General features: G+C 44.8%; 1 protein-coding gene across 1 annotated transcript in view; it reads left to right on the top strand.

Annotated features, from left to right (window-relative positions):
- LOC139266053 (polyamine-modulated factor 1-binding protein 1-like) overlaps positions 1-24,399 on the top strand; it is an 887,264-nt gene that overhangs the window by 610,844 nt on the left and 252,021 nt on the right. The window contains exon 22 of the mRNA XM_070883919.1: positions 21,101-21,347. Within this exon, the coding sequence (XP_070740020.1) occupies positions 21,101-21,347 (247 nt within the window). The remainder of the gene's footprint in view (positions 1-21,100; positions 21,348-24,399) is intronic.

The following is a 24,399-nucleotide window of genomic DNA, read 5'->3' as shown; positions in this document are numbered from 1 at the left end:
TAACTCCTCCCAAACAGCACTAGCAAACACTCCCCCTGGGACATTGGTTCCGGTCCTGCCCAGGTGCAGACCGTCCGGTTTGTACTGGTCCCACCTCCCCCAGAACCAGTTCCAATGCCCCAGGAATTTGAATCCCTCCCTGCTACAGCACTGCTCAAGCCACATATTCATCTGAGCTATCCTGCGATTTCTACTCTAACTAGCATGTGGCACTGGTAGTAATCCTGAGATTACTTCTTTTGAGGTCCTACTTTTTAATTTAGCTCCTAGCTGCCTAAATTCATCTCTTAGGACCTCATTCCGTTTTTTACCTATATCGTTGGTACCAATATGTACCACGACAATTGGCTGTTCACCCTCCCTTTTTAGAATGGCCTGCACCCGCTCCGAGACATCCTTGACCATTGCACCAGGGAGGCAACATACCATTCCGGAGTCTCAGTTGCGGCCGTAGAAACGTCTATCTATTCCCCTGACAATTGAATCCCCTATCACTATCGCTCTCCCACTCTTTTTCCTGCCCTCCTGTGCAGCAGAGCCACCCACGGTGCCATGGACTTGGCTGCTGCTGCTCTCCCCTGATGAGTAATCCCCCTCAACAGTACCCAAAGCGGTGTATCTGTTTTGCAGGAGGGACCCCTGCACTACCTTCCTTGCACTAAGGAAAGGTTAAAAAAAAATTGTATTGATATACCGTTTTTCACTACCTTAGGATGTCCCAAAGGAATTCACAACCAATTTTTAAAATATTGTCACTGTTGTAATGTAGGCAAACGCATTAGCCAATTTGCACACAGCAAAATCCCCACAAATAGCAATAAGGTAAATGACTGATAAACAGTTTATGATGTTGGTTGAGGGATACATGTTGATCAAGACACTGGGAGAACTCCCCTGCTCTTCTTCAAATAGTGCCATGGAATCTTTTACATCTACCTGAGAAGTCAGCTGGCTTAGAAGCATAGAAACATAGAAATTTACAGCACAGAAGGAGGCCATTTCGGGCCATCGTGTCCGCGCTGGCCGACAAATAGCCGCACGGCCCTCGGTCAGCAGCTCTGAAGGTTACATATAAACAATGAACAATGGCGGAAAGGTAAAGATCACCCAGCCCAACCAGCCTGCCCCACCCAACTGCGACACCCCTTACACTGAAACATTCTACATTCCACCCCAATCGGAGCCATGTGATCTCCTGGGAGAGGCAAAAACCAGATAAAAATCCAGGCCAATTGGGGAATAAAATCTGGAAAATTCCTCTCCGACCCATCCAGGTGATCGAAACTAGTCCAGGAGATCACCCTGGCTTCTTGGTTCAACATCTCATCAGTAACAATCCCTCAGTACCGCACTAACATTTCAACCTGGATTATTTGATCAAGTTTCTGGAGTGGGCCTAGATCCACAACCTTCAGATTCTAAGGGGACCCATCAGCTTCCCACTATCAGTATCCTATCTCTTCTTTGATAATGTTATGCATTGATGCTTGGGGTCAGTAGATACCAGGGGGCGCCACTGTCGGAGGTCATCGGGCTGTGTGCGCGGGCCCTGGTATATAAAAGTGAGTACCATGTCATGTGCGCACTTTGGGCGCAAATAAAGTTGAATCAGGTTTGCACCTGAGTGAGTTTACAGTAACAAGTCTTTTGAGTCATTATATATATTACATTTGGTGATGATGTAACTTCAGAACCTTCTCATGCACAATGGGCACTATTGGAATTCTGGAGAGATTCGTGGATGGCGAGGATTGGGCAGATTTTATCCACCGCCTGGATCAGTATTTCATGGCCACCAAAATGAAGGAAGCAGTTAGGCGCAGGTCGGTTTTCCTCACTGTTTATGGTCCAAAAATTTATTGCCTCATAAAGAATCTTCTCTTGCCTGCACGTCCAACGGACAACGTGAATGGGGATTTGTGCGATCTGGTGCGTGAACATCTCAAGCCAAAAGAGGGGATCATCATCTCACGCTATCGCTTCGACATACATGTTCATGCTGAGGGCCAGGATGTGTCAGGATTCGTCGCCGATTTAAGACATCTGGCTGAGACGTGTAAGTTCGGAAACGCGTTGGAAGACATGCTGCGAGATTTCTTCATGATAGGCATCAACCATGATGTGATCCTTCAGAAATTATTGGCTGCAGAAATGCTGGATTTGAGCAAGGCCATCGTGACTGCCCAGGTATGCATGGCGACTGATGATAATTTAAGGCAGATATCATCGAAGAGTCAGAGCTCCACGGCAAGTACTGTAAACAATATTGTGTCGTCGTCTAGCAGAGCTGTTTATGGCAGTGCCTACTCGACTGCTTATGTGAAACCTGTTGCTGCTCAAAGTCCGCCAACTGGTACGAATCCGATTTCACCCTGTTGGTATTGTGGGGGCAATCATCGGCCTTATCAGTATCGGTTTGAACAGTACATCTGTAAAGGCTGTTTGAAAGTGGGGCATCTCAGAGAATGTGCCCACAACTGAGCAGGCGTGCTGCTGCTCATCACATTGCTAATGATGACCAGTCCAATGCTGGCCCGGTTACACAACCTGAGGAGGAAGTGTATGGTCTCTATTCGTTCTTGGGAAAGAACCAGCCGACAATCGTTGCGGTTAAGCTAAATGGCGTGCCTGTAACAATGGAGCTGGACACATAAGAACATAAGAAATAGGAACAGGCGTAGGCCATACGGCCCCTCGAGCCTGCTCTGCCATTAAATAAGATCATGGCTGATCTGATCATGGACTCAGCTCCACTTCCCCGCCTGCTCCCCATAACCCCTTATCCCCTTATATGTTCAAGAAACTGTCTATTTCTGTCTTAAATTTATTCAATGTCCCAGCTTCCACAGTTCTCTGAGGCAGCGAATTCCACAGATTTACAACCCTCTGAGAGAAGAAATTCCTCCTCATCTCTGTTTTAAATGAACGGCCCCTTATTCTAAGGTCATGCCCTCTAGTTTTAGTCTCCCCCATCAGTGGAAACATCCTCTCTGCATCCACCTTGTCAAGCCCCTTCATAATCTGAAATGTTTCGATAATTCTTCTGAATTCCAATGAGTAGAGGCCCAACCTACTCAACCTCTCCTCATAAGTCAACCCCCTCATCCCTGGAATTAACCTAATGAACCTTCTCTGAATTGCCTCCAAAGCAAATATATCCTTTCGTAAATATGGAAACCAAAACTGCACGCAGTATTCCAGGTGTGGCCTCACCAATACCCTGTACGACTGTAGCAAGACTTCCCTGTTTTTATACTCCATCCCCTTTGCAATAAAGGCCAAGGTACCATTGGCCTTTCTAATCACTTGCTGTACCAGCATACCATCCGTTTGTGTTTCATGCACAAGTACCCCCAGGTCTCGCTGTACTGCGGCACTTTGCAATCTTTCTTCATTTAAATAATAACTTGTTCTTTGATTTTTTTTCTGCCACAGTGCGTTACCTGACACTTTCCAACATTATACTCCATCTGCCAAATTTTTGTCCACTCACTTAGCCTGTCTATGTCCTTTTGCAGATTTTTAGTGTTCTCCTCACACATTGCTTTCCCTCCCATCTTTGTATCGTCAGCAAACTTAGCTACGTTACACTCAGTCCCTTCTTCCAAATCGTTAATGTAGATTGTAAATAGTTGGGGCCCCAGCACTGATCCCTGCGGCACCCCACTAGTTACTGGTTGCCAATCAGAGAATCAACTATTTATCCTGACTCACTGTTCTCAGGTGCAAGTCAATCGATAATGAGCCAAAGGACATTCGACAAGCTGTGGGACACTGAGGCTGTGAAGCCTAAGCTGAGTCCAATCAATGTCAAGTTGAGTACTTACACAAAGGAACTCATACTGGTGATTGGCAATGCAATAGTCAAGGTGTTGTATGATGGTGTGGTTCATGACTTACCATTATGAATCGTCCCAGGCAATGGTCCAACGCTGTTCGGCAGGAATTGGCTCGAGAAAATCAAGTGGAACTGGAATGATATCAAAGCGTTGTCCTCGGTGGATGATATTTTGTGTGCTCAAGTGCTGAAGAAGTTTCCTTCTTTGTTTGAACTGGACATTGGCAATTTTACTGGAGCCAAGGTGCAGATTCACCTGGATTCTGATGCAAGACCTGTCTATCATAAAGCTCGGTCTGTTCCATACATGATGAGGGAGAAGGTTGAAATTGAGCTTGACAGACTCCAACGTGAAGGGGTCATATCAACGGTCGAATTTAACGAATGGCCCAGTCCTATCGTTCCTCTGTTAAAGAATGATGGCACTGTCAGGATCTGTGGAGATTACAAGGTTACGATTAACCAATTTTCGAAACGGGATCAGTAACCACTACGGAAGGTTGATGACCTGTTCACCATGCTAGCTGGTGGAAAGTCGTTCACTAAACTGGATCTGACATCGGCCTGTATGACACAGGAGCTTGTCGACATTTTGAAGAAACTCACCTGCATCAACGCCCATATAGGACTGTTTGGCTACAACAGGTGTCCTTTTGGAATCTGTTCGGCTGCAGCCATATTTCAGAGGAACATGGAGCATCTACTGAAGTCCATTCCTAGAACCGTCGTGTTTCAAGATGACATTATGGTCACATGTCGCGACACTGCTGAACATCTGAACAATCTTGAAGAAGTTCTACATCGTCTGGACAAAGTGGGACTCAGGCTGAAATGTTCAACGTGTGCCTTCATGGCACCTGAAGTTGAATTCCTGGGGAGGAAGATTGCTGCTGATGGCATCAGGCCAACTGATTCGAAAACCCAGGCCATCAAAAATGCACCCAGACCTCAGAATGTGATGGAGCTACGTTCATTCCTTGAGCTACTCAACTACTTCGGTAATTTCTTACCCAGATTGAGCACCATATTAAAGCCGCTGCACATGCTGTTCAGAAAAGGCAACAACTGGGTCTGGGGTGTATCTCAAGGTAGAGCTTTTGAGAAAGCCAAGAATCTGCTCTGTTCGAACAAGCAGCTTGTTCACTATGATCCATGTAAGCGTCTTGTATTGGCCTGTGATGCTTCATCATATGGGGTTGGCCGTGTACTCCAACAAGCAAATGAGTCGGGTAAGCTACAACCTGTTGTGTATGCTTCGAAAAGTTTGTCAAAGGCAGAAAGAGCTTGCAGCATGGTAGAAAAAGAAGCTTTGGCCTGTGTGTATGGGGTCAAAAAGATGCATCAGTACCTGTTTGGTCTTCGTTTTGAACTTGAAACAGATCACAAGCCACTCATTTCATTGTTTTCGGAAAACAAAGGTATCAATACTAATACAGCGTCCCGTATCCAGAGGTGGGCGTTGACATTGTCTGCCTATGACTATGTTATTCATCATAGACCTGGCACTGAGAATTGTGCCGATGCACTGAGTCGTCTGCCGTTGCCCACACCTGAAGTGGAGATGCATCAACCTGCAAATCTACTGTTGGTAATGGATTCTTTTAAGAGTGAAGGAACTCCTGTCACTGCTCAACAAGTGAGGATCTGGACCATCCATGATCCTATTTTATCGGTTGTGAAACGTTGTGTCCTCAGTGGTGATTGGGTCTGCAATACCGATGGAAATGGGTGATGAGACCAAACCTTACAACCATTGCAAAGATGAACTATCCATTCAGTCAGATTGTCTACTGTGGCGCAATCGTGTTGTTATGTCTAAGAAAGGCAGAGAAAAATGTGTATGTGAACTACATAGCACTCATCCTGGTATCGTCATGATGAAAGCCATTGCCAGGGCTCATGTTTGGTGGCCTGGAATTGACTGTGATCTGGAATCATGTGTGCATTAGTGCAATACATGCATGCAGCTAAGTAAAGTACCAGTGGAATCTCCAATGAGTCTTTGGTCATGGCCATCTAAACCATGGTTGAGGATACACATCGATTTTGCGGGCCCTTTACTAGGAAAGATGTTTTTTATTGTGGTGGATGCATATTCCAAGTGGATAGAGTATTATTATGTCATCCAGAATGTCCACAGCTCCTATTGAGAGCCTACGTGTCATGTTTGCTACTCATTGTTTGCCTGACATTGTTGTGAGCGATAACGGATCTTGCTTCACAAGCCTTGAGTTTCAGGAGTTCATGAAACTCAATGGTATTAGACATGTAAGGTCTGCTCCATTTAAACCTGCGTCTAATGGTCAAGCAGAGCGTGCGGTTCAAACGATCAAGCAAAGCATGAAACGTGTGACTCAGGGTTCACTGCAGACTTCTTTGTCACGGATATTGCTTAGTTACAGGACAAGACCTCACACGCTTACCGGGATCTCCCCTGCTGAACTACTGCTGAAGAGAAGTCTCAAGACCAAGCTTTCTCTTGTCCATCCTGATTTGAATAATGTTGAAAACAGACATCAAAATCAGCAATGGTATCATGATCGTGCTGCTGTGTCACGTGACATCTTTGTCAACGATCCAGTTTATGTGCTGAATTATGGTCAAGGTCTAAAGTGGATCGCCGGTACTGTTACGGCCAAGGAGAGTAACAGAATGTCTATTGTCATGCTCAAGAATGGGCAAACATGCAGGAAACATGTTGATCAGTTAAAACTGTGGCACACGGATGAACTGGAACCGGTTGAGGAAGATGCAGTCAGTGACCAACCAACCAATGTTCATTCATCAGAAGACTCTGCTGTCATTACTGAATCTGGACTTTCAATCTCTGATAGGGTCATTACCACTCCCATCAGATCGGTTACTCAGCCTCCAGTCATAACTGACTCAGAACGCTCGCCTAGAACTGGTAGTTGAACTGAGACGATCAACTCGTGAGCGAAAAGCCCCAGACCGTCTTAATTTGTAAAGAGACTGATACTAAGATCTTGAAGGGGGATGTCGTTATGTATTGATGCTTGGGGTCACTAGACACCAGGGGGCACCACTGTCAGCGGTCATCGGGCTTTACGCGCGAGTGCATGGGCCCTGGTATATAAGAGCGAGTATCATGTCATCTGTGCACTTTGGGCGCGAATAAAGTTGAACCAGGTTTGCACCTGAGTGAGTTTACAGTAACAAGTCTTTTTAGTTATTATATACATTACAGATAATACCCACAGAACGCCTGTATTCTCCCCCATCCTTGCTGCACTGTCACTCACCTCAGTCTTAACCCTTTATTAACTCCCACCACTCCCACTCACTTCCGCAAGGATGGATAGCGAGAGGTGAGAATCTCCCTCCCCCCGCAACCAATTTCCCTCCTCCCCATTTTCTGCTTCTGTTTTCCTCAAAAATGCATATTTGCTTTCAAAATTCTACTTGTTTTCTTTTAAACAAAACAAACTAGAATGAGGAAAGAACCTGTCCCACCAGTCTTTTCCTGTCTGTCTCTCATTCTACCTCTCTCTGTCACTTTCTCCCTTCTGTCTCTCTCAATTCCCCTCTCAACTATCCCGTTCTCTAATAACCCCTTTCTTTACCACACCTCTGTTTCAACCTGTCTCTCTTTCTCTCAACTCTACTTTCTCAACCAACCACTCTCAATTAACCCCTCTCTTTACTTTTCTGTCTCTCAATCTAACTCCTCTTTCCTCTCAACTGACCCTTCATAACCCATCTCTCTCTATTTCTCTGCCACATCTTTATGCACCTCTTCTCTCTCTCTCTCTCTCTCCACTCAGTCTCTCCGACTCTTGTTTCCTCCCTTTACCACCTTTCTCTTTGCCTCTACCACTACTCTATTTCACCCCTCTTCTTTCTCATTTCTCTCTCTTTCAACCCCTTGTTTCTATCTTTTCTCCCCTTCCCCTCGTACCCTTTCTGTTGTTCCTTCAAAGATGTTTTCTTTGCTCTTAAACTCCAACTTTTATATAAATAAATCAAATTAGAATGAGAAAAGAAACTGACAGCTTTTTTCCTCCATTTATGTCTTCCTGTATCATAAGTGTTAGAAATTAAAATCTCTCTCACGTGTAAACCATTAACATTGATCTTTTCTGACTCTCAACAAAGAACATAAGTGTTATATATGTGGACTTGTATTTACTCTGTACAGCCACCAGAGGGCTCATCCCTTGGAGTCCCAAGGGATCCCATAATCCCTCAGGTGTACAGGTATTTAAGGAGGCTTCAAAGGCTGGAGAGGCACTCTGGAGACCTGCAATAAAAGACTAACGTCACATTTTACTTTGAGCTCAGTGTTCAGTCTGACTCTTTTTCCATACACTACAACTGGCGACGAAATACAGATAGCGAACCCAAAGATGCAGGGAACAGTGGGCATCCTGGAGAAATTCTCGGAGGGAGATGATTGGGAAAATTTTGTGAAGCGACTCGACCAATACTTTGTGGCCAACGAGCTAGATGGAGAAGAGAGCGCTGCCAAATGAAGGGCGATCCTCCTCACAGTCTGTGGGGCACCAACGTATGGCCTCATGAAGAATCTGCTCACTCCAGCGAAACACACGGAGAAATCATATGACGATTTGTGCACACTGGTCCGAGAGCACTTGAACCCGAAGGAAAGCGTTGTGATGGCGAGGTACCGGTTCTACACCTACAAAAGGTCTGAAGGTCAGGAAGTAGTGAGTTATGTCACCGAGCTAAGATGCCTTGCAGGACATTGCGAATTTGAAGGACATTTGGAGCACATGCTCAGAGACGTTTTCATACTTGGCATTGGCCACAAAACCATACTTCACAAACTTGACTGTAGAGACCCCAACCTTGAGTAAGGCCATAGCAATAGCCCAGGCTTTCATTGCCACCAGTGACAATACGAAGCAAATCTTTCAGCACACAAGTGCTGCTACAAGTACTGTGAACAAAGTGATGTTGTTTTTGAATCGTAACGTACTGGGCAGGTCACACATGCCTGCAGCTACACGTCCACAGATGTCTCAGAGTCCACCATCAAGGGTGATGAATGCAAGGCCATTAACACCTTGTTGGCGCTGCGGGAGTGATCATTGTTTCCATTGATGCCGATTCAAAGAGTACGTTTGCGCAAGGGCTGTGGCAGAATGGGACACCTCCAACGAGTGTGCAGGTGAGCTGCAAGCCTGTTAAACCTGCAAATCACCATGTTGCACAGGAGGTCAGATCCACGGAGGATCACGATGAACCAGAGCCTCAGATCGAGGAGGCAGAGGTACATGGGGTGCACACATTCTCCATGAATTGTCCTCCGATAATGCTGAATGTCGAACTAAATGGACTCCCGGTTTCAATGGAGCTGGACACGGGTGCGAGCCAGTCCATCATGGGCAAAAAGACTTTCAAAAGGTTGTGGTGCATCAAGGCCAGTCTTAACTTCAGTTCGCACAAAACTAAGAACTTACACAAGAGAACTGATTCCTGTAATCGGCAGAGTTACCGTAAAGTCTCCTACGATGGAGCGGTGCACAAGCTACCACTCTGGGTGATACCGGGCGATGGTCCCACGCTGCTTGGCAGGAGCTGGCTGAGAAAGATACGCTGGAACTGGGACGACGTCCGAGCGCTATCGCCCGCTGACGACACTTCGTGTGCCCAAGTCTTAAACAAATTTCCATCGCTGTTTGAACCAGGCATCGGGAAATTCCAAGGAGCATAAGTGCATATCCACCTAATTCCGGGGGCACGACCTATACATCACAAGGCGAGAGCAGTACCGTACATGATGAGAGAAAGGGTAGAGATCGAGCTAGACCGGCTGCAAAGAGAGGGCATCATTTCACCGATCGAGTTCAGCGAGTGGGCCAGTCCTATTGTCCCAGTCCTCAAGGGAGATGGCACCGTCATAATCTGTGGCGATTACAAAGTAACTATCAATCGTTTCTCCCTGCAGGACCAATACCCACTACCAAAAGCCGACGACCTCTTTGCAATGCTGGCAGGAGGAAAGACGTTGACGAAGCTGGATCTGACTTCAGCCTATATGATGGAGGAACTGGAAGAAGCATCGAAAGCCCTCACCTGCATCAACACACACAAAGGTCTTTTTGATTATAACAGATGCCGTTTGGAATCCGATTAGCGGCGGCGATATTCCAGAGAAACATGGAAAGTTCACTGAAGTCAGTCCCGCACACCGTGGTCTTCCAGGATGACATCTTGTTCGCAGGTTGGAACACAGTCGAGCATCTGCAGAACCTGGAGGAAGTTCTGAGTCGACTCAACTACGTGGGGCTCAGGTTAAAATGCTTGAAGTGCGTTTTCCTGGCGCCTGAAGTGGAGTTCTTGGGAAGGAGGATTGCAGCAGACGGCATCAGGCCCACCAATGCGAAGACGGATGCAATCGACAATGCACCGAGGCCACAGAACATGACGGAGCTGCGGTCGTTTCTGGGACTCCTGAACTACTCTGGTAACTTCTTACCGGGTCTTAGCATACTGTTAGAACCACTACATGTCTTACTACGAAAAAGAGGTGAATGGGTTTGGGGCAAAAGCCAAGAAAATGCCTTTGTAAAAATGAGAAAATTGTTATGCTCAAACAAATTGCTTGTGTTGTATGAACCATGTAAGCATTTAGTACTAGCATGTGATGCGTCGTCATATGGTGTCGGGTGTGTATTACAACAAGCTAATGATTTCGAGAAACTGTAACTGGTTGCTTATGCATCCAGGACTCTGTCTAAGGCTGAGAGAGCCTACAGCATGATTGAAAAAGAAGGGTTAGCGTGTGTCTATTGGGTTAAGAAAATGCATCAATACCTGTTTGGGCTAAAATACGAATTGGAAACTGACAATAAGCCACTTATATCCCTGTTTTCTGAGAGTAAAGGGATAAATACGAACGCATCGGCCCGCATCCAGAGATGGGCGCTCACATCCGCATAGAGCTACGCCATCTGCCACAGGCCAGCACAGAAAAGTGCGCCGATGCTCACAGTAGGCTGCCATTGCTCACTATGGGGATGGAAATGGCGCAGCCCGCAGATCTAGCCTTGGTTATGGAAGCATTTGAGGCTGAGCAATCACCCGTCACTGCCTGGCAGATCAAAACCTGGACAAGCCAGGACCCCTTATTATCTCTCGTCAAAAACTGTGTGCTTCACGGGAGCTGGTCCAGTGTCCCAGTGGAAATGCAGGAAGAGATAAAGCCGTTCCAGCGGCGCAAAGATGAAATGTCTATACAGGCAGACTGCCTTCTGTGGGGCAATCGAGTAGTGGTCCCCAAGAAGGGCAGAGACACCTTCATCACTGACCTCCACAGTACCCACCCAGGCATCGTAATGATGAAAGTGATAGCCAGATCCCCCATGTGGTGGCCCGGTATCGATGCAGACTTAAGAGTCCTGCGTTCACAGATGCAATGCATGCTTGCAGTTAAGCAATGTACCCAGGGAGGCGCCGCTAAGTTTATGGTCTTGGTCCTCCAAACCGTGGTCTAGGGTACACGTCGACTATGCAGGCCAGTTCTTGGGTAAAATGTTCCTTGTGGTTGTAGATGCATACTCCAAGTGAATTGAATGTGAGATAATGTCGGCTAGCACGTCCGCTGCCACTACTGAAAGCCTGCGGGCCATGTTTGCCACTCACAACTTACCCGATGTCCTGGTGAGTGGCAACAAGCCATGTTTTACCAGTGCTGAGTTCAAAGAATTCATGACCTGTAACGGGATCAAACATGTCACACCTGCCCCGCGAGATTGTGTCACGCGAGATTGAAATCAATGATCCTATATTGGTATTAAATCATGGACAAGGTCCCAATGGCGTCTTGGCATTGTCGTGGCCAAAGAGGGGAGCAGGGTGTTTCGGGTCAAACTTTCAAATGGAATTATTCACCGGAAACACTTGGACCAAATCAAACTCAGATTCATGTACTATCCTGAGCAACCCACCTTGGACCCTACCTTTTTTGATCCCCCAACACACACACCAGTGGCAACCAGCACCACAGTTGACCACGAACCCATCATCCACAGCAGCCCTGCAGGGCCCAACACACCAGGCAGCCCAGCAAGGCCAGCTGCACAGCAGCCCAGCGAGGGCCCAATAAATGATTCAACAACACCAATTTTCACACCGAGACGATCAATCAGGGCAAGAATGGCCCCAGATCGACTCACATTGTATATAGTTACACTATTGACTTTGGCGGGGAGTGTTGTTATATATGTGGACTTGTATTTACTCTGTACAGCCACCAGAGGGCTCATCCCCTGGAGTTCCAAGGGATCCCATAATACCTCTGGAGCACAGGTATTTAAAGAGGCTTCACAGGCTGGAGAGGCACTCTGGAGACCTGCAATAAAAGACTACGGTCACATTTTACTTTGAGCACACAGTGTTCAGACTGACTCTTTCTCCATACACTACAATAAGAACATAAGAAATAGGGGCAGGAGTAGGCCATTTAGCCCCTCGAGCCTGCTCCACCATTTAATAAGATCATGGCTGATCTAATCATGGGCTCAGCTTCACTTCCCTGCCCACTCCCCATAACCCTTTATTCTCTTATCAATCAAATATTTGTCTATCTCCGCCTTTAATATATTCAATGACTCAGCCTCCACAGCTCTCTGGGGCAGAGAATTGCACAGATTTACAACCCTCTGAGAGAAGAAATTCCTCCTCATCTCAGTTTTAAATAAACGGGGCCTTATTCTGAGATTATGGGCTAGACTTTCCACTTTTGTGCAAGTTGGCCAAAAATCGGCGTTATTTTCAGCATGGGCACTAAATGTGGGTTTTCAGATCGCCGGATTATCGCACATTGTCAAAACCCTTACTTTGCATTTTTTTAAATGGCCATTACCGCGAGCGATCTGTAATGGGCGTTAACGTTAAATTTCTCTGCCCTTCTGCCGTAAAGTGTCGCTGTCCTTAGCAATGGCATGACAACGCTAGTTTCCCACATTTCAGGAGGTTAGGGGTCATCATTACATGCGCATAAGAGGAGACAGAGAGAGAGGGAGCAGAGAGGGAGTGAAGGCATGTGTGGGTGTGGTGTAGGTGCTTGTTTGGTTGTTTTGGGAGGTAGGAGGGAGAATTTCGACCTTAATACAGAAACGTGAGCAAAAATGTAGCTGTTACCAGCGAGATATTTGCGCTAATTTGGTGCCTACAATGGAGGGAATGGAAGAGGCGACACAGCACGCTGTGTAGACTGACGCAGGCAAGAGAAATGAGCTGGGAGAGGAACAATTGGGAGGACGAAAGAGAGCGAGGAGATTCTCGGATGAGGCAAATGCCTCCCTCATGCAGGAGGTCGAGTCACGCTTGGGTGAATTGACACAGGGAGGGTGTGAGCAGCTCACCGCAAAGCCTATGAGAAGATATGGGCCGAGATAGCCAAGGTGGTCTCGGCAACCAACGAGTGCGTGAGGGCAACAATTGCCGAAAGCGATGGAACGACCTTGTCGGATCCGCAAGAGTAAGTATTACATTTATTTACATGTATTTATATATTTATATAATTTGATTTGTATGTGTAATGAGTGAATAAAATCAAATGTGGGGTTTTTCACTTTTACCGGCAATTTTGTATTCCAAGCCTGCGTTCACGGTGTACGTCTTTAGGTAAAGAATGATAATTATCACAAGAATCATGATTATACCTGTCGCTTATGTGTTGTATCAATCTCTCTGACAGTACCTAGCAATGATCTCATGCCATGTCGTCCTATTGTTACCTTTTACAGAAGAAGGTTTCAAAGAATAGGGCCGAGCAGAGGCGAACGGGTAGGAGGCCACCAGTCATCAGCGACATCACCGATATCGAGGAGCGGGGACCCACCCCTGGTCGGCCACGCAAGCAGCTGCAGAACCTGAGGTGATGCCAGGTGAGTAAAGTATACACCATTGCGTGATGTAAAGTCAATAGATGCCACACCCACTCTTTCCGAACAATAATATATGATAGATGATTGCTAAAAGTGTTCTCTAAATAATGCTGGCCTCATGAGAATCATTGCAATGCAAAATGTGTTGATGGTCATGAAATGTGATGTCTGTGATGATTTTGATAGCGGTGGTGCTTTTGTCGTGCATATGCTGTGTGTAGCACTGTAATCACCTTGTGACCCTAGCACCCCCTTCTCCTCTAATAACCTAATTTGTGTTTTGCAGCTCAGCCAGCAGCGTGTCCCCAGGCAAGACCACAGAGGCCAGAAGCTGAGGGCGCGGGGCCGGACTCGCCGGACGATCCTCCATTTGGTGCTGAGGGGCACCGATTCTCGCCCGTGGATCTGCTGGATCCATTCTCTACGGACAGGCTCCATAATGCATTCGACCCCAACGCCATCTTGTGCTCCTGCGGCCAGTCGCACATCCACTGTGGAGGTACCGGGCCCAAGCACCTCGCCACAGGGCACCACAGGTGTCCCCAGGATGGCGCCGACCCCACGGAGGCTTTCTAGATGCGACTGGTCTGCTCCACGAGCGGCAGATCTGAGCGGCGACATGATGGACTTGTCCAGGAGGAGTGTTGACATAGGTCAGCAAATCCTCCATACAATGGGGGCATATCCCGACAGCTGGCCAGCATGCCCGGCACCATGACGGAACATGTTCCACGGATGACAGAGGCCCTGGAGGCAATAGCCAGGAACACTGGTGGCAGAGGCCTCCCAGTGGTCCCAGAGCGCGGAACCGCACCCCAAGGTGCCGCACCCCCATTGCCAACGACACATGCGAGCCAGAAGGAAGATCTTGCTTCTGCTTGGAGAAGTTTCCCACCTCGGAACCCTCCTCTCCCGTATCCGTGCTCTGTCTTCCTCCCCTCCAATGACAGCGCCTGAGGAGCTCCTCAGCCAGGCGGCATGGAGTCAGGAGGGGAAGGGGTAGAGGTGGGGAGAAGAAGGTGGCGGGGGAGGAAGGGAAGTGAGGTGCATGTCCGCAGGTGATGGCTTTGTAATATTTCCATCTTGGTGTATCAAATTTGTTGTAAGGTCTGGGGTATGGGTAGAGGGGGCCACCTTGTTGGTTTGCATTTATACTCTGTGTTGCTGGAAATGTTGACTATTTGATTGATGTCAATGTTATAAATGTGTTGTGGGGGTGGGGTATTTTTGACAGTTGTACTTATGATTTCACACAAATGGTCGGATTAAATGTTTTTTATTTAACATAACCTTGTTTCTCAGATAGCTGCACCGTTACACACTGGTGACTCCTTAACATGAAAGGGTATAATTAAACTTAACTTGAATCAACTTAAACTTTAACTGGCACCAAGGTGATGCTCACCATTGATGTCTGAGCTGCACACGCAGCAGTGTGTCAGCTTTGTAAATAACAACAACATTCTTTCAGGCAAAGCGCTCATTTATGAGCTGCTGATGTAAGAGTCTTGCAGTTATGTAGCCACCATGGGCCCTTTCCTGCGGTCTGGAGGGGCCGTGGGCATGGTTGCATAGTCAGCCTGATTGTCTGGGCCGAGGTCAGTGTCCACCTCCTCGTCCTCCTTTTCCTTTCTCTCCTGAGGCGGACTGTCAGTCCCTTCTAGAAATTCTTGCCCCCTCCTGATAGCCAAGTTGTGCAGCATGCAGCACACGACCACGAATTGAGCTACCTGCTCAGGGTGGTATTGGAGCTCCCCTCCTGAGTGGTCCAGGCATCTAAAGCGCTGCTTAAGCACACCAATAGTTTTCTGGATCACATTGCGGTGGTTCTGTGGTTCTCGTTGTATCGCTTCTCGGCTTCGATATGGGTGTCACGCAGGGGGGTTATCAGCCAGGTGGCAAGACCATACCCTTTGTCACCAATCATCCAGCATTGACCTTGTGGCTGACTGGTAAACATGTCAGATACAGCGCTCTCACGCAGGATGTGAGCATCATGAATGCTGCCCGGAAATTTGGCATTCACTATCATAATTATCTGGTTGTGGTCGACAACTAGTTGGACCTTCGGGGAGTGAAATCCTTTTCGGTTCAGAAAAATCTCTGCATCCTGAAAAGGTGCCCTCATGGCGATATGTATACAGTCTATTGCTCCCTGCACCTTGGGGAAGTTAGCAATTCGGTAGAATCCTAGAGCCCTATCAGTCTGAGCCTCCGTGGTCATAGGGAAGCTGATAAAGTCCATCCTACATGCGTACAGGGCTTCAGTGACCTGTCTAATGCAGCAATGTGTGGCATGCTGAGATACAGCGCAAATGTCGCCAGCGGAGACCTGAAAGGAATCAGACGCGTAGAATGCAAGTGCCGCGGTGACCTTGACCTCGACAGACAGTGCAGTCCCGATGGTGCTGGCAGGCTGCAGATCTTGCCTGATGAGCTGGCATATCTCACTGATAACGTCTCCGATAACTGGAAGCGCAGTCTCCGAAGGCAGGTGTGCTCAGATAAGTTGAGGTGAGACCGCTTCTCCCTGTAAGTGCGGAGGGCATATGGTCTCGTCCTCCTCATCAGTCTGGCACATCTTAGATTGGGTACATAATGCTGTTGAATATATCTTCTGCCATCTCTACTCTGCAGCACCTGCGTTGTCATCAAGGCAGGCTGAGAAATGGCTAGCCCCATTCCAATAACTATCAGTATAATACCGATTGTTCGCAAGCAATAAATGTCCCCACTAAGACACCTAAAGTAAATTCCAATCGTCCACAGTATGAAAAGATGTTTGTTCAGATCACCTTAAAAAATCTCCAGAGTACATCCATACTCCCCCGAAGGTGAAACAGAGCAGTCTTTTAAATGATGCGATCTGCGATTTAGAAAATGGCGTCCATACCGCTGTGATTAGTTCAGGTCAGTTCATCTTTTTCACAGCATTTTTTTTCGGCGAGCAATATTGTCGGAGAGATGTGTACGAGGTGCTGAAAGTAATGCTGGGCAATTTTATGGGCGTTAGTTTCGGCAAATGTGATCTTTTGACAAAAAACAGTGGCCGGGCGGTATTATTAAATCTCGGCGTTAATTACGCGCCGAAATTAATGCTGGGCGATATTATGGGCTTTGGTTTCGCCCATTCTGATCTTTCTGCCCAAAAAAAGTGGGCGGGCGGTATTTTTTATCGCTGTTACGTACATGCCGAAAGTAACGCTCGCTGATAAGTGACCGAGAAATGGGCGTTACTTTCCATTTTGTAGCAAAATGGGCGATATAGGGGTGTTACCTCATTTCAGCATTAAAATGAACGGTAAGTGGGTGGTATGCATGCAAAAATAATGGAAAATCTAGCCCTATGTCCCCTAGTTTTAGTTTCTCCTATGAATGGAACTATCCTCTCTGCATCCACCTTGTCGAGCCCCCTCATTATCTTATGTGCAGGTGAGATAATCAATTGGCTTAATAATTCAATTGTTTTTTTTTTGAAAATCGAACAATAACGTGGTGGGGGCAATTTTAACCCTGCTCTCTCATTAGAGACATGGCAGGTAGGCAGTTAAAATTGTCCTGGCTCTTGCCTGTCTGAAAGCCACCATGATCCCATCATCTGCAATTTTAACCTGCTCTCCCAAGCAGGTAGCAAAGACATTTTCCTGGAGCCATATATATGCATGTTGGGGCGCAATGATATCATTGACACCTGACTGTAACTTTAACCCAGGCCTGAGTGGGGAATCCACCTGGAGCTAAAATCGTGGCCATCCTCTCATCGCGCTCTCTCAGCTGAGTAGACTTTCTGAAAGCTACAACTGGTGTTTAATTAGTACATTGTCATCTTTCACACAGACACAATCTCTATAATCTGAATTTTAATTCAGTTATGCGCTTGCAATTTTCCCTTTTCAAGATTATTTGAAGACAAGCGACTGATCAGAAAGTGCTCGTAGGTAAATAAAAATATTTAATTAGTGCAGATAACTAAATGGGACTGATGCATCCTGGGAAATTAGCTGTACTGCTATGCTCAGGCAGCGCAATTCAAATTTAACTCGCAGTCACAGATCTGGGTAAAAAATATCAAATACAGCCAAGCTTTAGAAGAAACTTAGGCCTTTAAGTGAAACTTCAATAAAGACATTTTCAGACATTCCGTGGAAAAAATAATCATGTTATTATGAAATATGTAATTTTTGTTTAAACTCTTCCTTTAGGCATAGCAATTTTGGTTACTGAGAGGAAAAAGCAGATGGATTACATCCTTTTTAAGAAAGCATTTGGAGTGATTGATGGGAACCCAGTGGTAGCCAGGTTGTACAGTTAGTGTTGTTTTTACATAGGCACTGCCTATATTGGGTTTTGATACAAAACGTGTGACAATATGTGACAACAGGAAGTCAACAGGTGCATATGTAAGATTTTTAATAAGATATGGAAATATGTATGTGTTTATACAAAAGCCCAGTTAATGGAATATCAAAATTGTGTTATATAACAGCTGCATCACACATTACATATACTGCAATAAAAAGAAAATAATAAAATTTAGCTCAATGTTTCTAACTCAATTAACATTTAACACTCTTTATATTAATAATTTTGATGAAGGTGCAGAGTGCTAATCCTCGCAATGGAAAGTGAAAATATATTCTGAACCATGGCTGCTATTATTTTGATTAAAGATATAAAACAAATGAGTCACTGTGAAGGTTACTGCTATATACAAACATAATAGTCTGCCTCTATTAAATTTTGTTCCTATTCAGAAGAGACAACTGACACAAGAGATCCAGTAATTACAGAATATTGAATCATATACCTGATAAAGTAGCATTAAGTACACATTTTTAAATTGCCTTTAGCAATACAAGTGCATATTATTTATTGCTATAGATAGTTTTTCTAAACATAATTTGTTTTAATGCAATAGCTAATTTTACCAGAAGAAAAGCTAGTTATGATAGTAATGACATAGATAAGAGTAGGTTTGAGGTTCTCAAATGGATTTCAAAGAGTGAAATTCAAAATTAAGAACCTCTGATTACTCCCAGCACCATACGCTGGACAAGGCAGGGGAGAGAAAGATTAGGTTTGTCACTGCATGACTTCAAGGATGATGTAGAAGGGAGGGTTTCAGATACCTAGGATACTGGGACCACATTTGAGGCCAGGAATGGCTGTACAGGGAGGGAGAAACCAAGTAAGTAAAGACTTGTCAGTTTAACATCAATTGTGGGGAAGTTACCGAATTCTTTCATCAGAGTGTACACTGTATGATCTTCAAGGAGACATTTGATAAGGTTCTGCACAAGAGATTATTAGCACAAATGAGAGCACATAAAATTGGTGGTAATCTTGTGATGTGTACAGTGTCAGCTGTGGCTCAGTTGGTAGCACCCTCACCTCAGAGTCAGAAGATTTGTGGGTTCGGGTCCCACCCCAGAGACTTGAGCACAAAAATCTAGGCGGATACTCCAGTGCAGTACTGATGGAGTGCTGCACTGTCAGAGGTGCAGTCTTTCAGATGAGACGTTAAACCGAGGCCTCTCTCAGGTGGACGTAAAAGATCCCATGACACTATACCGAAGAAAAGCAGGGGAGTTATCCTGGTGTCTTGGCCAATATGTATCCCTCAACCAACATCACTAAAAAACAGATGATCTGGTTATTGTGGGAGCTTGCTGTGTATAAATTGGCCACCGCGTTTCCTGCATTACAACAGTGACTAGATTTTTTTAAAGTACTTCATTGGCTGTGAAGCACTTTGTGACATCGGTGGTCGTGAAAAGCACTATATAAATGGACGTCTTTCTTCATGGGTCGGTAATTGGTTGAGAAGTAGGAGACTGAAAATAGGAATAAAGGGTATGTTCCCTGATTGGCAGGATTGAACTAGTGGTGTTACCTCGGGGTCTGTACTGGGGGCTCAGTGTTTTACCATGTATATTAAAAAGAAAGAAAATAAAGACTTGCATTTATATAGCGCCTTTTACGACCTCAGGTCCCAAAGCACTTCACAGCTAATGAAGTACTTTTGAAGTGTTGTAAGGTAGGAAACATGGCAGCGAAGTTGCACAAAGCAAACTTCCACAAACAGCAACGTGATAATGACCCAATAATCTGTTTTAGTGATGTTGATTGAGGGATAAATATTGGCCAGGACACTGGGAATAACTCCACGGCTCTTCTTCAATATAGTGTCTTGGGATCTTTTACGTACACCTGAGAGAGCACCTGGCCTAGGTTTAACGTCTCCTCTGAAAGACGGTACCTCTGACAATACAATACTCTCCCAGAACTACATTGCAGTGTCAGCCTGGACTTTTGTGATCAAGTCACTGGAGTGGGACTTGAATCCACAACCTTCTGACTCAGAAGTGAAAGTGCGGCAACTGAGCCACTGCTGATGTCGTAATTGATATCCAATTTTGCAAGTTTAAGTTAGATGGCACAGTATGTATGTAGATGGGAGAAGGAATTTGCAAAGAGCCATAGACTAAGTGAGTGAGCAAAACTGTGGCAGACGGAGATCAATGTGGGGAAGTGTGAGGTGAACCAGTTTGGATGTGAGTAAGATAAATCGGCATATTTTCTTAACAGTGAGAGACTAGGAGCAGCGAAGGAGCAAATGGATTTGAGTGTCCATGTACACAAATCATTAAAAACTAGTACAAAAAGTAATCAAAAAGGCTAATGAAATGTTGGTCCTTATCTCATGAGGGTTAGAATACAAAAGTGAGTAAGTGATACTTCAGTTGTACAGAGTCTTGGTCAGATCCCATCTGGAGCACTGCATTCAGTTTTGGATACCGAACCTGAGGAAAGATATATTGGCCTTGAAAGGTGCAGTGCAGATTCATCAGAGTTACACCAGGATTAAAGTGTTAAATTATGAGGACGGTTTGCATAAACTTGGTTTGTATTCCTTGACTTTAGAAGGTTGAAGGATGATTTGATCAAGGTGTTTAAAATGATAAAGGGTTTGATTTCCTCTGGTGGGAATCCAGAACAAGAGGGTATAATCTTAAAATTAGAGTGAGGCTATTTCGGAGTGAAATAAGGAAGCAAAGGGTAGTGGAAATCTGGAACTCACTCCGCAAAAGGCTGTGGACGCTGGGTCAATAGAAATTTTCAAGACTGAACTTTTTATTGGGTAATGGTGTCAGGGAATATGTAACAAGATTGGATAAATAGAGTTCATGCATAGGTCAGCCATGATCTAATTGAATGACAGAACAGGATTGAGATTGAATGGTCTACTTCTGCTCCTATGTGTACTTGGTTGACATTATTTGCCTTTGAAAGGCCTCAGCCTTCCATAGATTGAAATGCCATTGTTTTATATATTTTTTAAAACAGGTGGAAAAAGTGTTTGTAATTGCTGTTGTCTTTATAGGCATTATGGAAAAGAGATGATCTCCTGCGGAACTCAGAGGCTGATCTGCTGCAGTCTCAAGAAAATATCAAAGAGAAAGTGGCAGAGGTGGAAGCTTTGGACATCATAGCCAAGGACCTGAGAGCGAGAATGCAGGGATTACAGAATCATAAGAGACAGATTGAAAAAGAAAATACAGCACTGAGAACAGAGATTCAGCAGCTAAACCAGGAGCTGCACAATATCCATCAACAGTACAGGGAGAAGGGTGAGCATTTTCTTCTAAAATAAAATACATTACTATATAGATCGTGCAGTAGTTGTAGCTCTCTACAGCTTTGAAATTTAGCTTTTGCATGCAACACTGATGTTAAAAAGTCATCCGGTAGACTTTAACTATCACCGTGGAGCGATCAACTGGCAGTAGCTGATTGGCTGCCTTCAATGGGAAGGAAAATTGGATGAGCGGCCCATCCACGACTGCCAGTTTTCGGCCCAGTTGCGAAAGTTAGATCCTGTTCCTGGTTTCAAAACTGAGCTCATTTGCTGTTGCAGTTTCATCGATTTAAAGATACTCATGCATTTTGTATAGATTGGGGAAATTATGGGAAAGCGCAAAGCTTCATGAATGTAGGACTGAAAAACAGTCCATAGTATAGAACAACCACTTCAGGGATGTAATGAAAGTGCTGAGAAATTCAGTGAGCTGAATAGGAAACTCACCATCTAGATGGTAGGATGACATCACCAACAGACATTTTACAGACAACAAAAGTTTCTGCATGCACTCATATAATTGTGTTTTATACTGTTGCTGAGGATCAATTGTATTAATTTCTGTTGTCTTTCACCCATTTTCAAAATGTGCTGACACACACAGCTAAAAATTAAGAAACCATTAGAATGTATGCTGCCGTGAAATAGTTTAACACTGTTAAAGTTCCCAAATTAATAGATGACTTCTAAATTGCATTCTCAGATTGCTATTGAAAAGGATTCAGAGAAACATCGAAACATAGAAAATAGGAGCAGGAGTAGGCCATTCGGCCCTTCGAGCCTGCACCACCATTCAATATGATCATAGCTGATCATGCAACTTCAGTACCCCATTCCTGCTTTCTCTCCATACCCCTTGATCCCTTTAGCCATAAGGGCCACATCTAACTCCCTTTTGAATATATCTGACAAACTGGCCTCAACAACTTTCTGTAGTAGAGAATTCCACAGGTTCACAATTCTGAGTGAAGAAGTTTCTCCTCATCTCGGTCCTAAATGGCTTACCCCTTGTCCTTAGACTGTGCTCCCTGGTTCTGGACTTCCCCAACATCGGGAACATTCTTCCTGCATCTAACCTGTCCAATCCAGTCAGAATTTTAGATGTTTCTATGAGATCCCTCTCATTCTTCTAAATTCCAATGAATATAAGCCTAGTCGATCCAGTCGTTCTTCAAATATCAGTCCTGCCATCCCGGGAATCAGTCTGGTGAACCTTTGCTGCACTCCCTCAATCGCAAGAATGCCCTTCCTCAGATTAGGAGACCAAAACTATACACAATATTCAAGGTGTGGCCTCACCATGGCCCTGTACAACTGCAGTAAGACCTCCCTGCTCCTATACTCAAATCCCCTAGCTATGAAGGCCAACATACCATTTGCCTTCTTCACCGCCTGCTGTACCTGCATGCCAACTTTCAATGACTGCTGTACCATGACACCCAGGTCTTGTTGCACCTCTCCTTTTCCTAATCTGTCACCATTCAGATAATATTCTTCCTGCCTGTTTTTGCCACCAAAGTGGATAACCTCACATTTATCTACATTATGCTGCATCTTCCATGTATTTGCCCACTTACCTAACCTGTCCAAGTCACCCTGCAGCTTCTTAGCATCCTCCTCACAGCTCACACTGCCACCCAGCTGAGTTCCATCTGCAAATTTGGAGATATTACATTCAATTCCTTCGTCTAAATCATTAATGTATATTGTAAATAGCTGGGGTCTTAGCACTAAACCCTGCGGTACCCCACTAGTCACTGCCTGACATTCTGAAAAGGACCCGTTTATTCCTACTCTTTGCTTCCTATCTGCTAACCAGTTCTCTATCCACATCAATACATTACCCCCAATACCATGTGCTTTAATTTTGCATACTAATCTCTTGTGTGGGACCTTGTCAAAAGCCTTTTCAAAGTCGAAATATACCACATCCACTGGTTCTCCCTTGTCCACTCTACTAGTTACATCCTCAAAAAATTCTAGAAGATTTGTCAAGCATGATTTCCTTTTCATAAATCCATGCTGACTTGGACCGATCTTGTCACTGCTTTCCAAATGTGCTGCTATTACATCTTTAATAATTGATTCTTTGAATCTGCAAATATATTATTATAATTGTAGGTTTTTCTGCATCTTCTCTTTGTTACTTATTTGTTGTAAAAGTTTTAATTTCAGTATCAGTCTTTAACTGTTGTGAAATGGAAGCATAATAAATATTTGAATCAGCCGATGAATAAACTTAAAGAGCTTTCAAATGACAATATTTTACATCAATTTAACAATGTTTGAGAATATTGGCCTGGATTTTGCTGTGAACGGCTTTTGCCGTTGACCTTGCGTACAGTTGCTCATAAATATATAGTAGGATTGTCAGCAAAGACTTCCAGTTATCCCGGATCTCTCTGAATTCGGCAACCTCTGCAGGGGATCTGTGAGCAGGTCAAGCATCAGAGAGGCTCTTCAATCAATCAGATTAAAGAATCCTCATTGAGACATGTAGACTGCAAAACAGGAAGTAAAAAACGGGAAATATGAATTATATTTAAATCATTATACAGGAAACAAAATAAAGATTGGGATATACACATAGGATTAAGGGAAAGACATAAGAGAGAAACACGTAAAATCTATCAAAAAAATCTACTTGATTTTTTTTTTAAGCTACAACATTAATTTACTTCTAGGGAATGAGACTCCCCAGAATGTTTCTCTTTCAGACTCTAAGATCTGTTTAGATTTTTTACATAAATCTTTGAAGAAAAACTAGAGTACAAGGTTTGGAAGTCTTATTTAAAACAGGGAGAAAATGACAGACTGTACTGATCATACACCTGGTACAGCTTTTATTGCTTTCAAGATAATAAATATTTTATAACTTCCAAAAATGTATTAAGCAGAGAGAAAGAGAGCATGAGAGGCATAAACACAGAAAGGCAGAGGGCCTGACAATAACACAGAGGCAGGTTATCAGCGTGTGGTGGGGGAGGGGGGGGGGGCTGTGGGGAGATAGCGATAGCGGGCTCATGGGAATATCCGATTTCAAA

This window comes from Pristiophorus japonicus, chromosome 1 (genome assembly GCF_044704955.1).
Source record: "Pristiophorus japonicus isolate sPriJap1 chromosome 1, sPriJap1.hap1, whole genome shotgun sequence".
Taxonomy (NCBI): domain Eukaryota; kingdom Metazoa; phylum Chordata; class Chondrichthyes; family Pristiophoridae; genus Pristiophorus; species Pristiophorus japonicus.
This window is presented reverse-complemented; position numbering and strand designations above follow the sequence as displayed.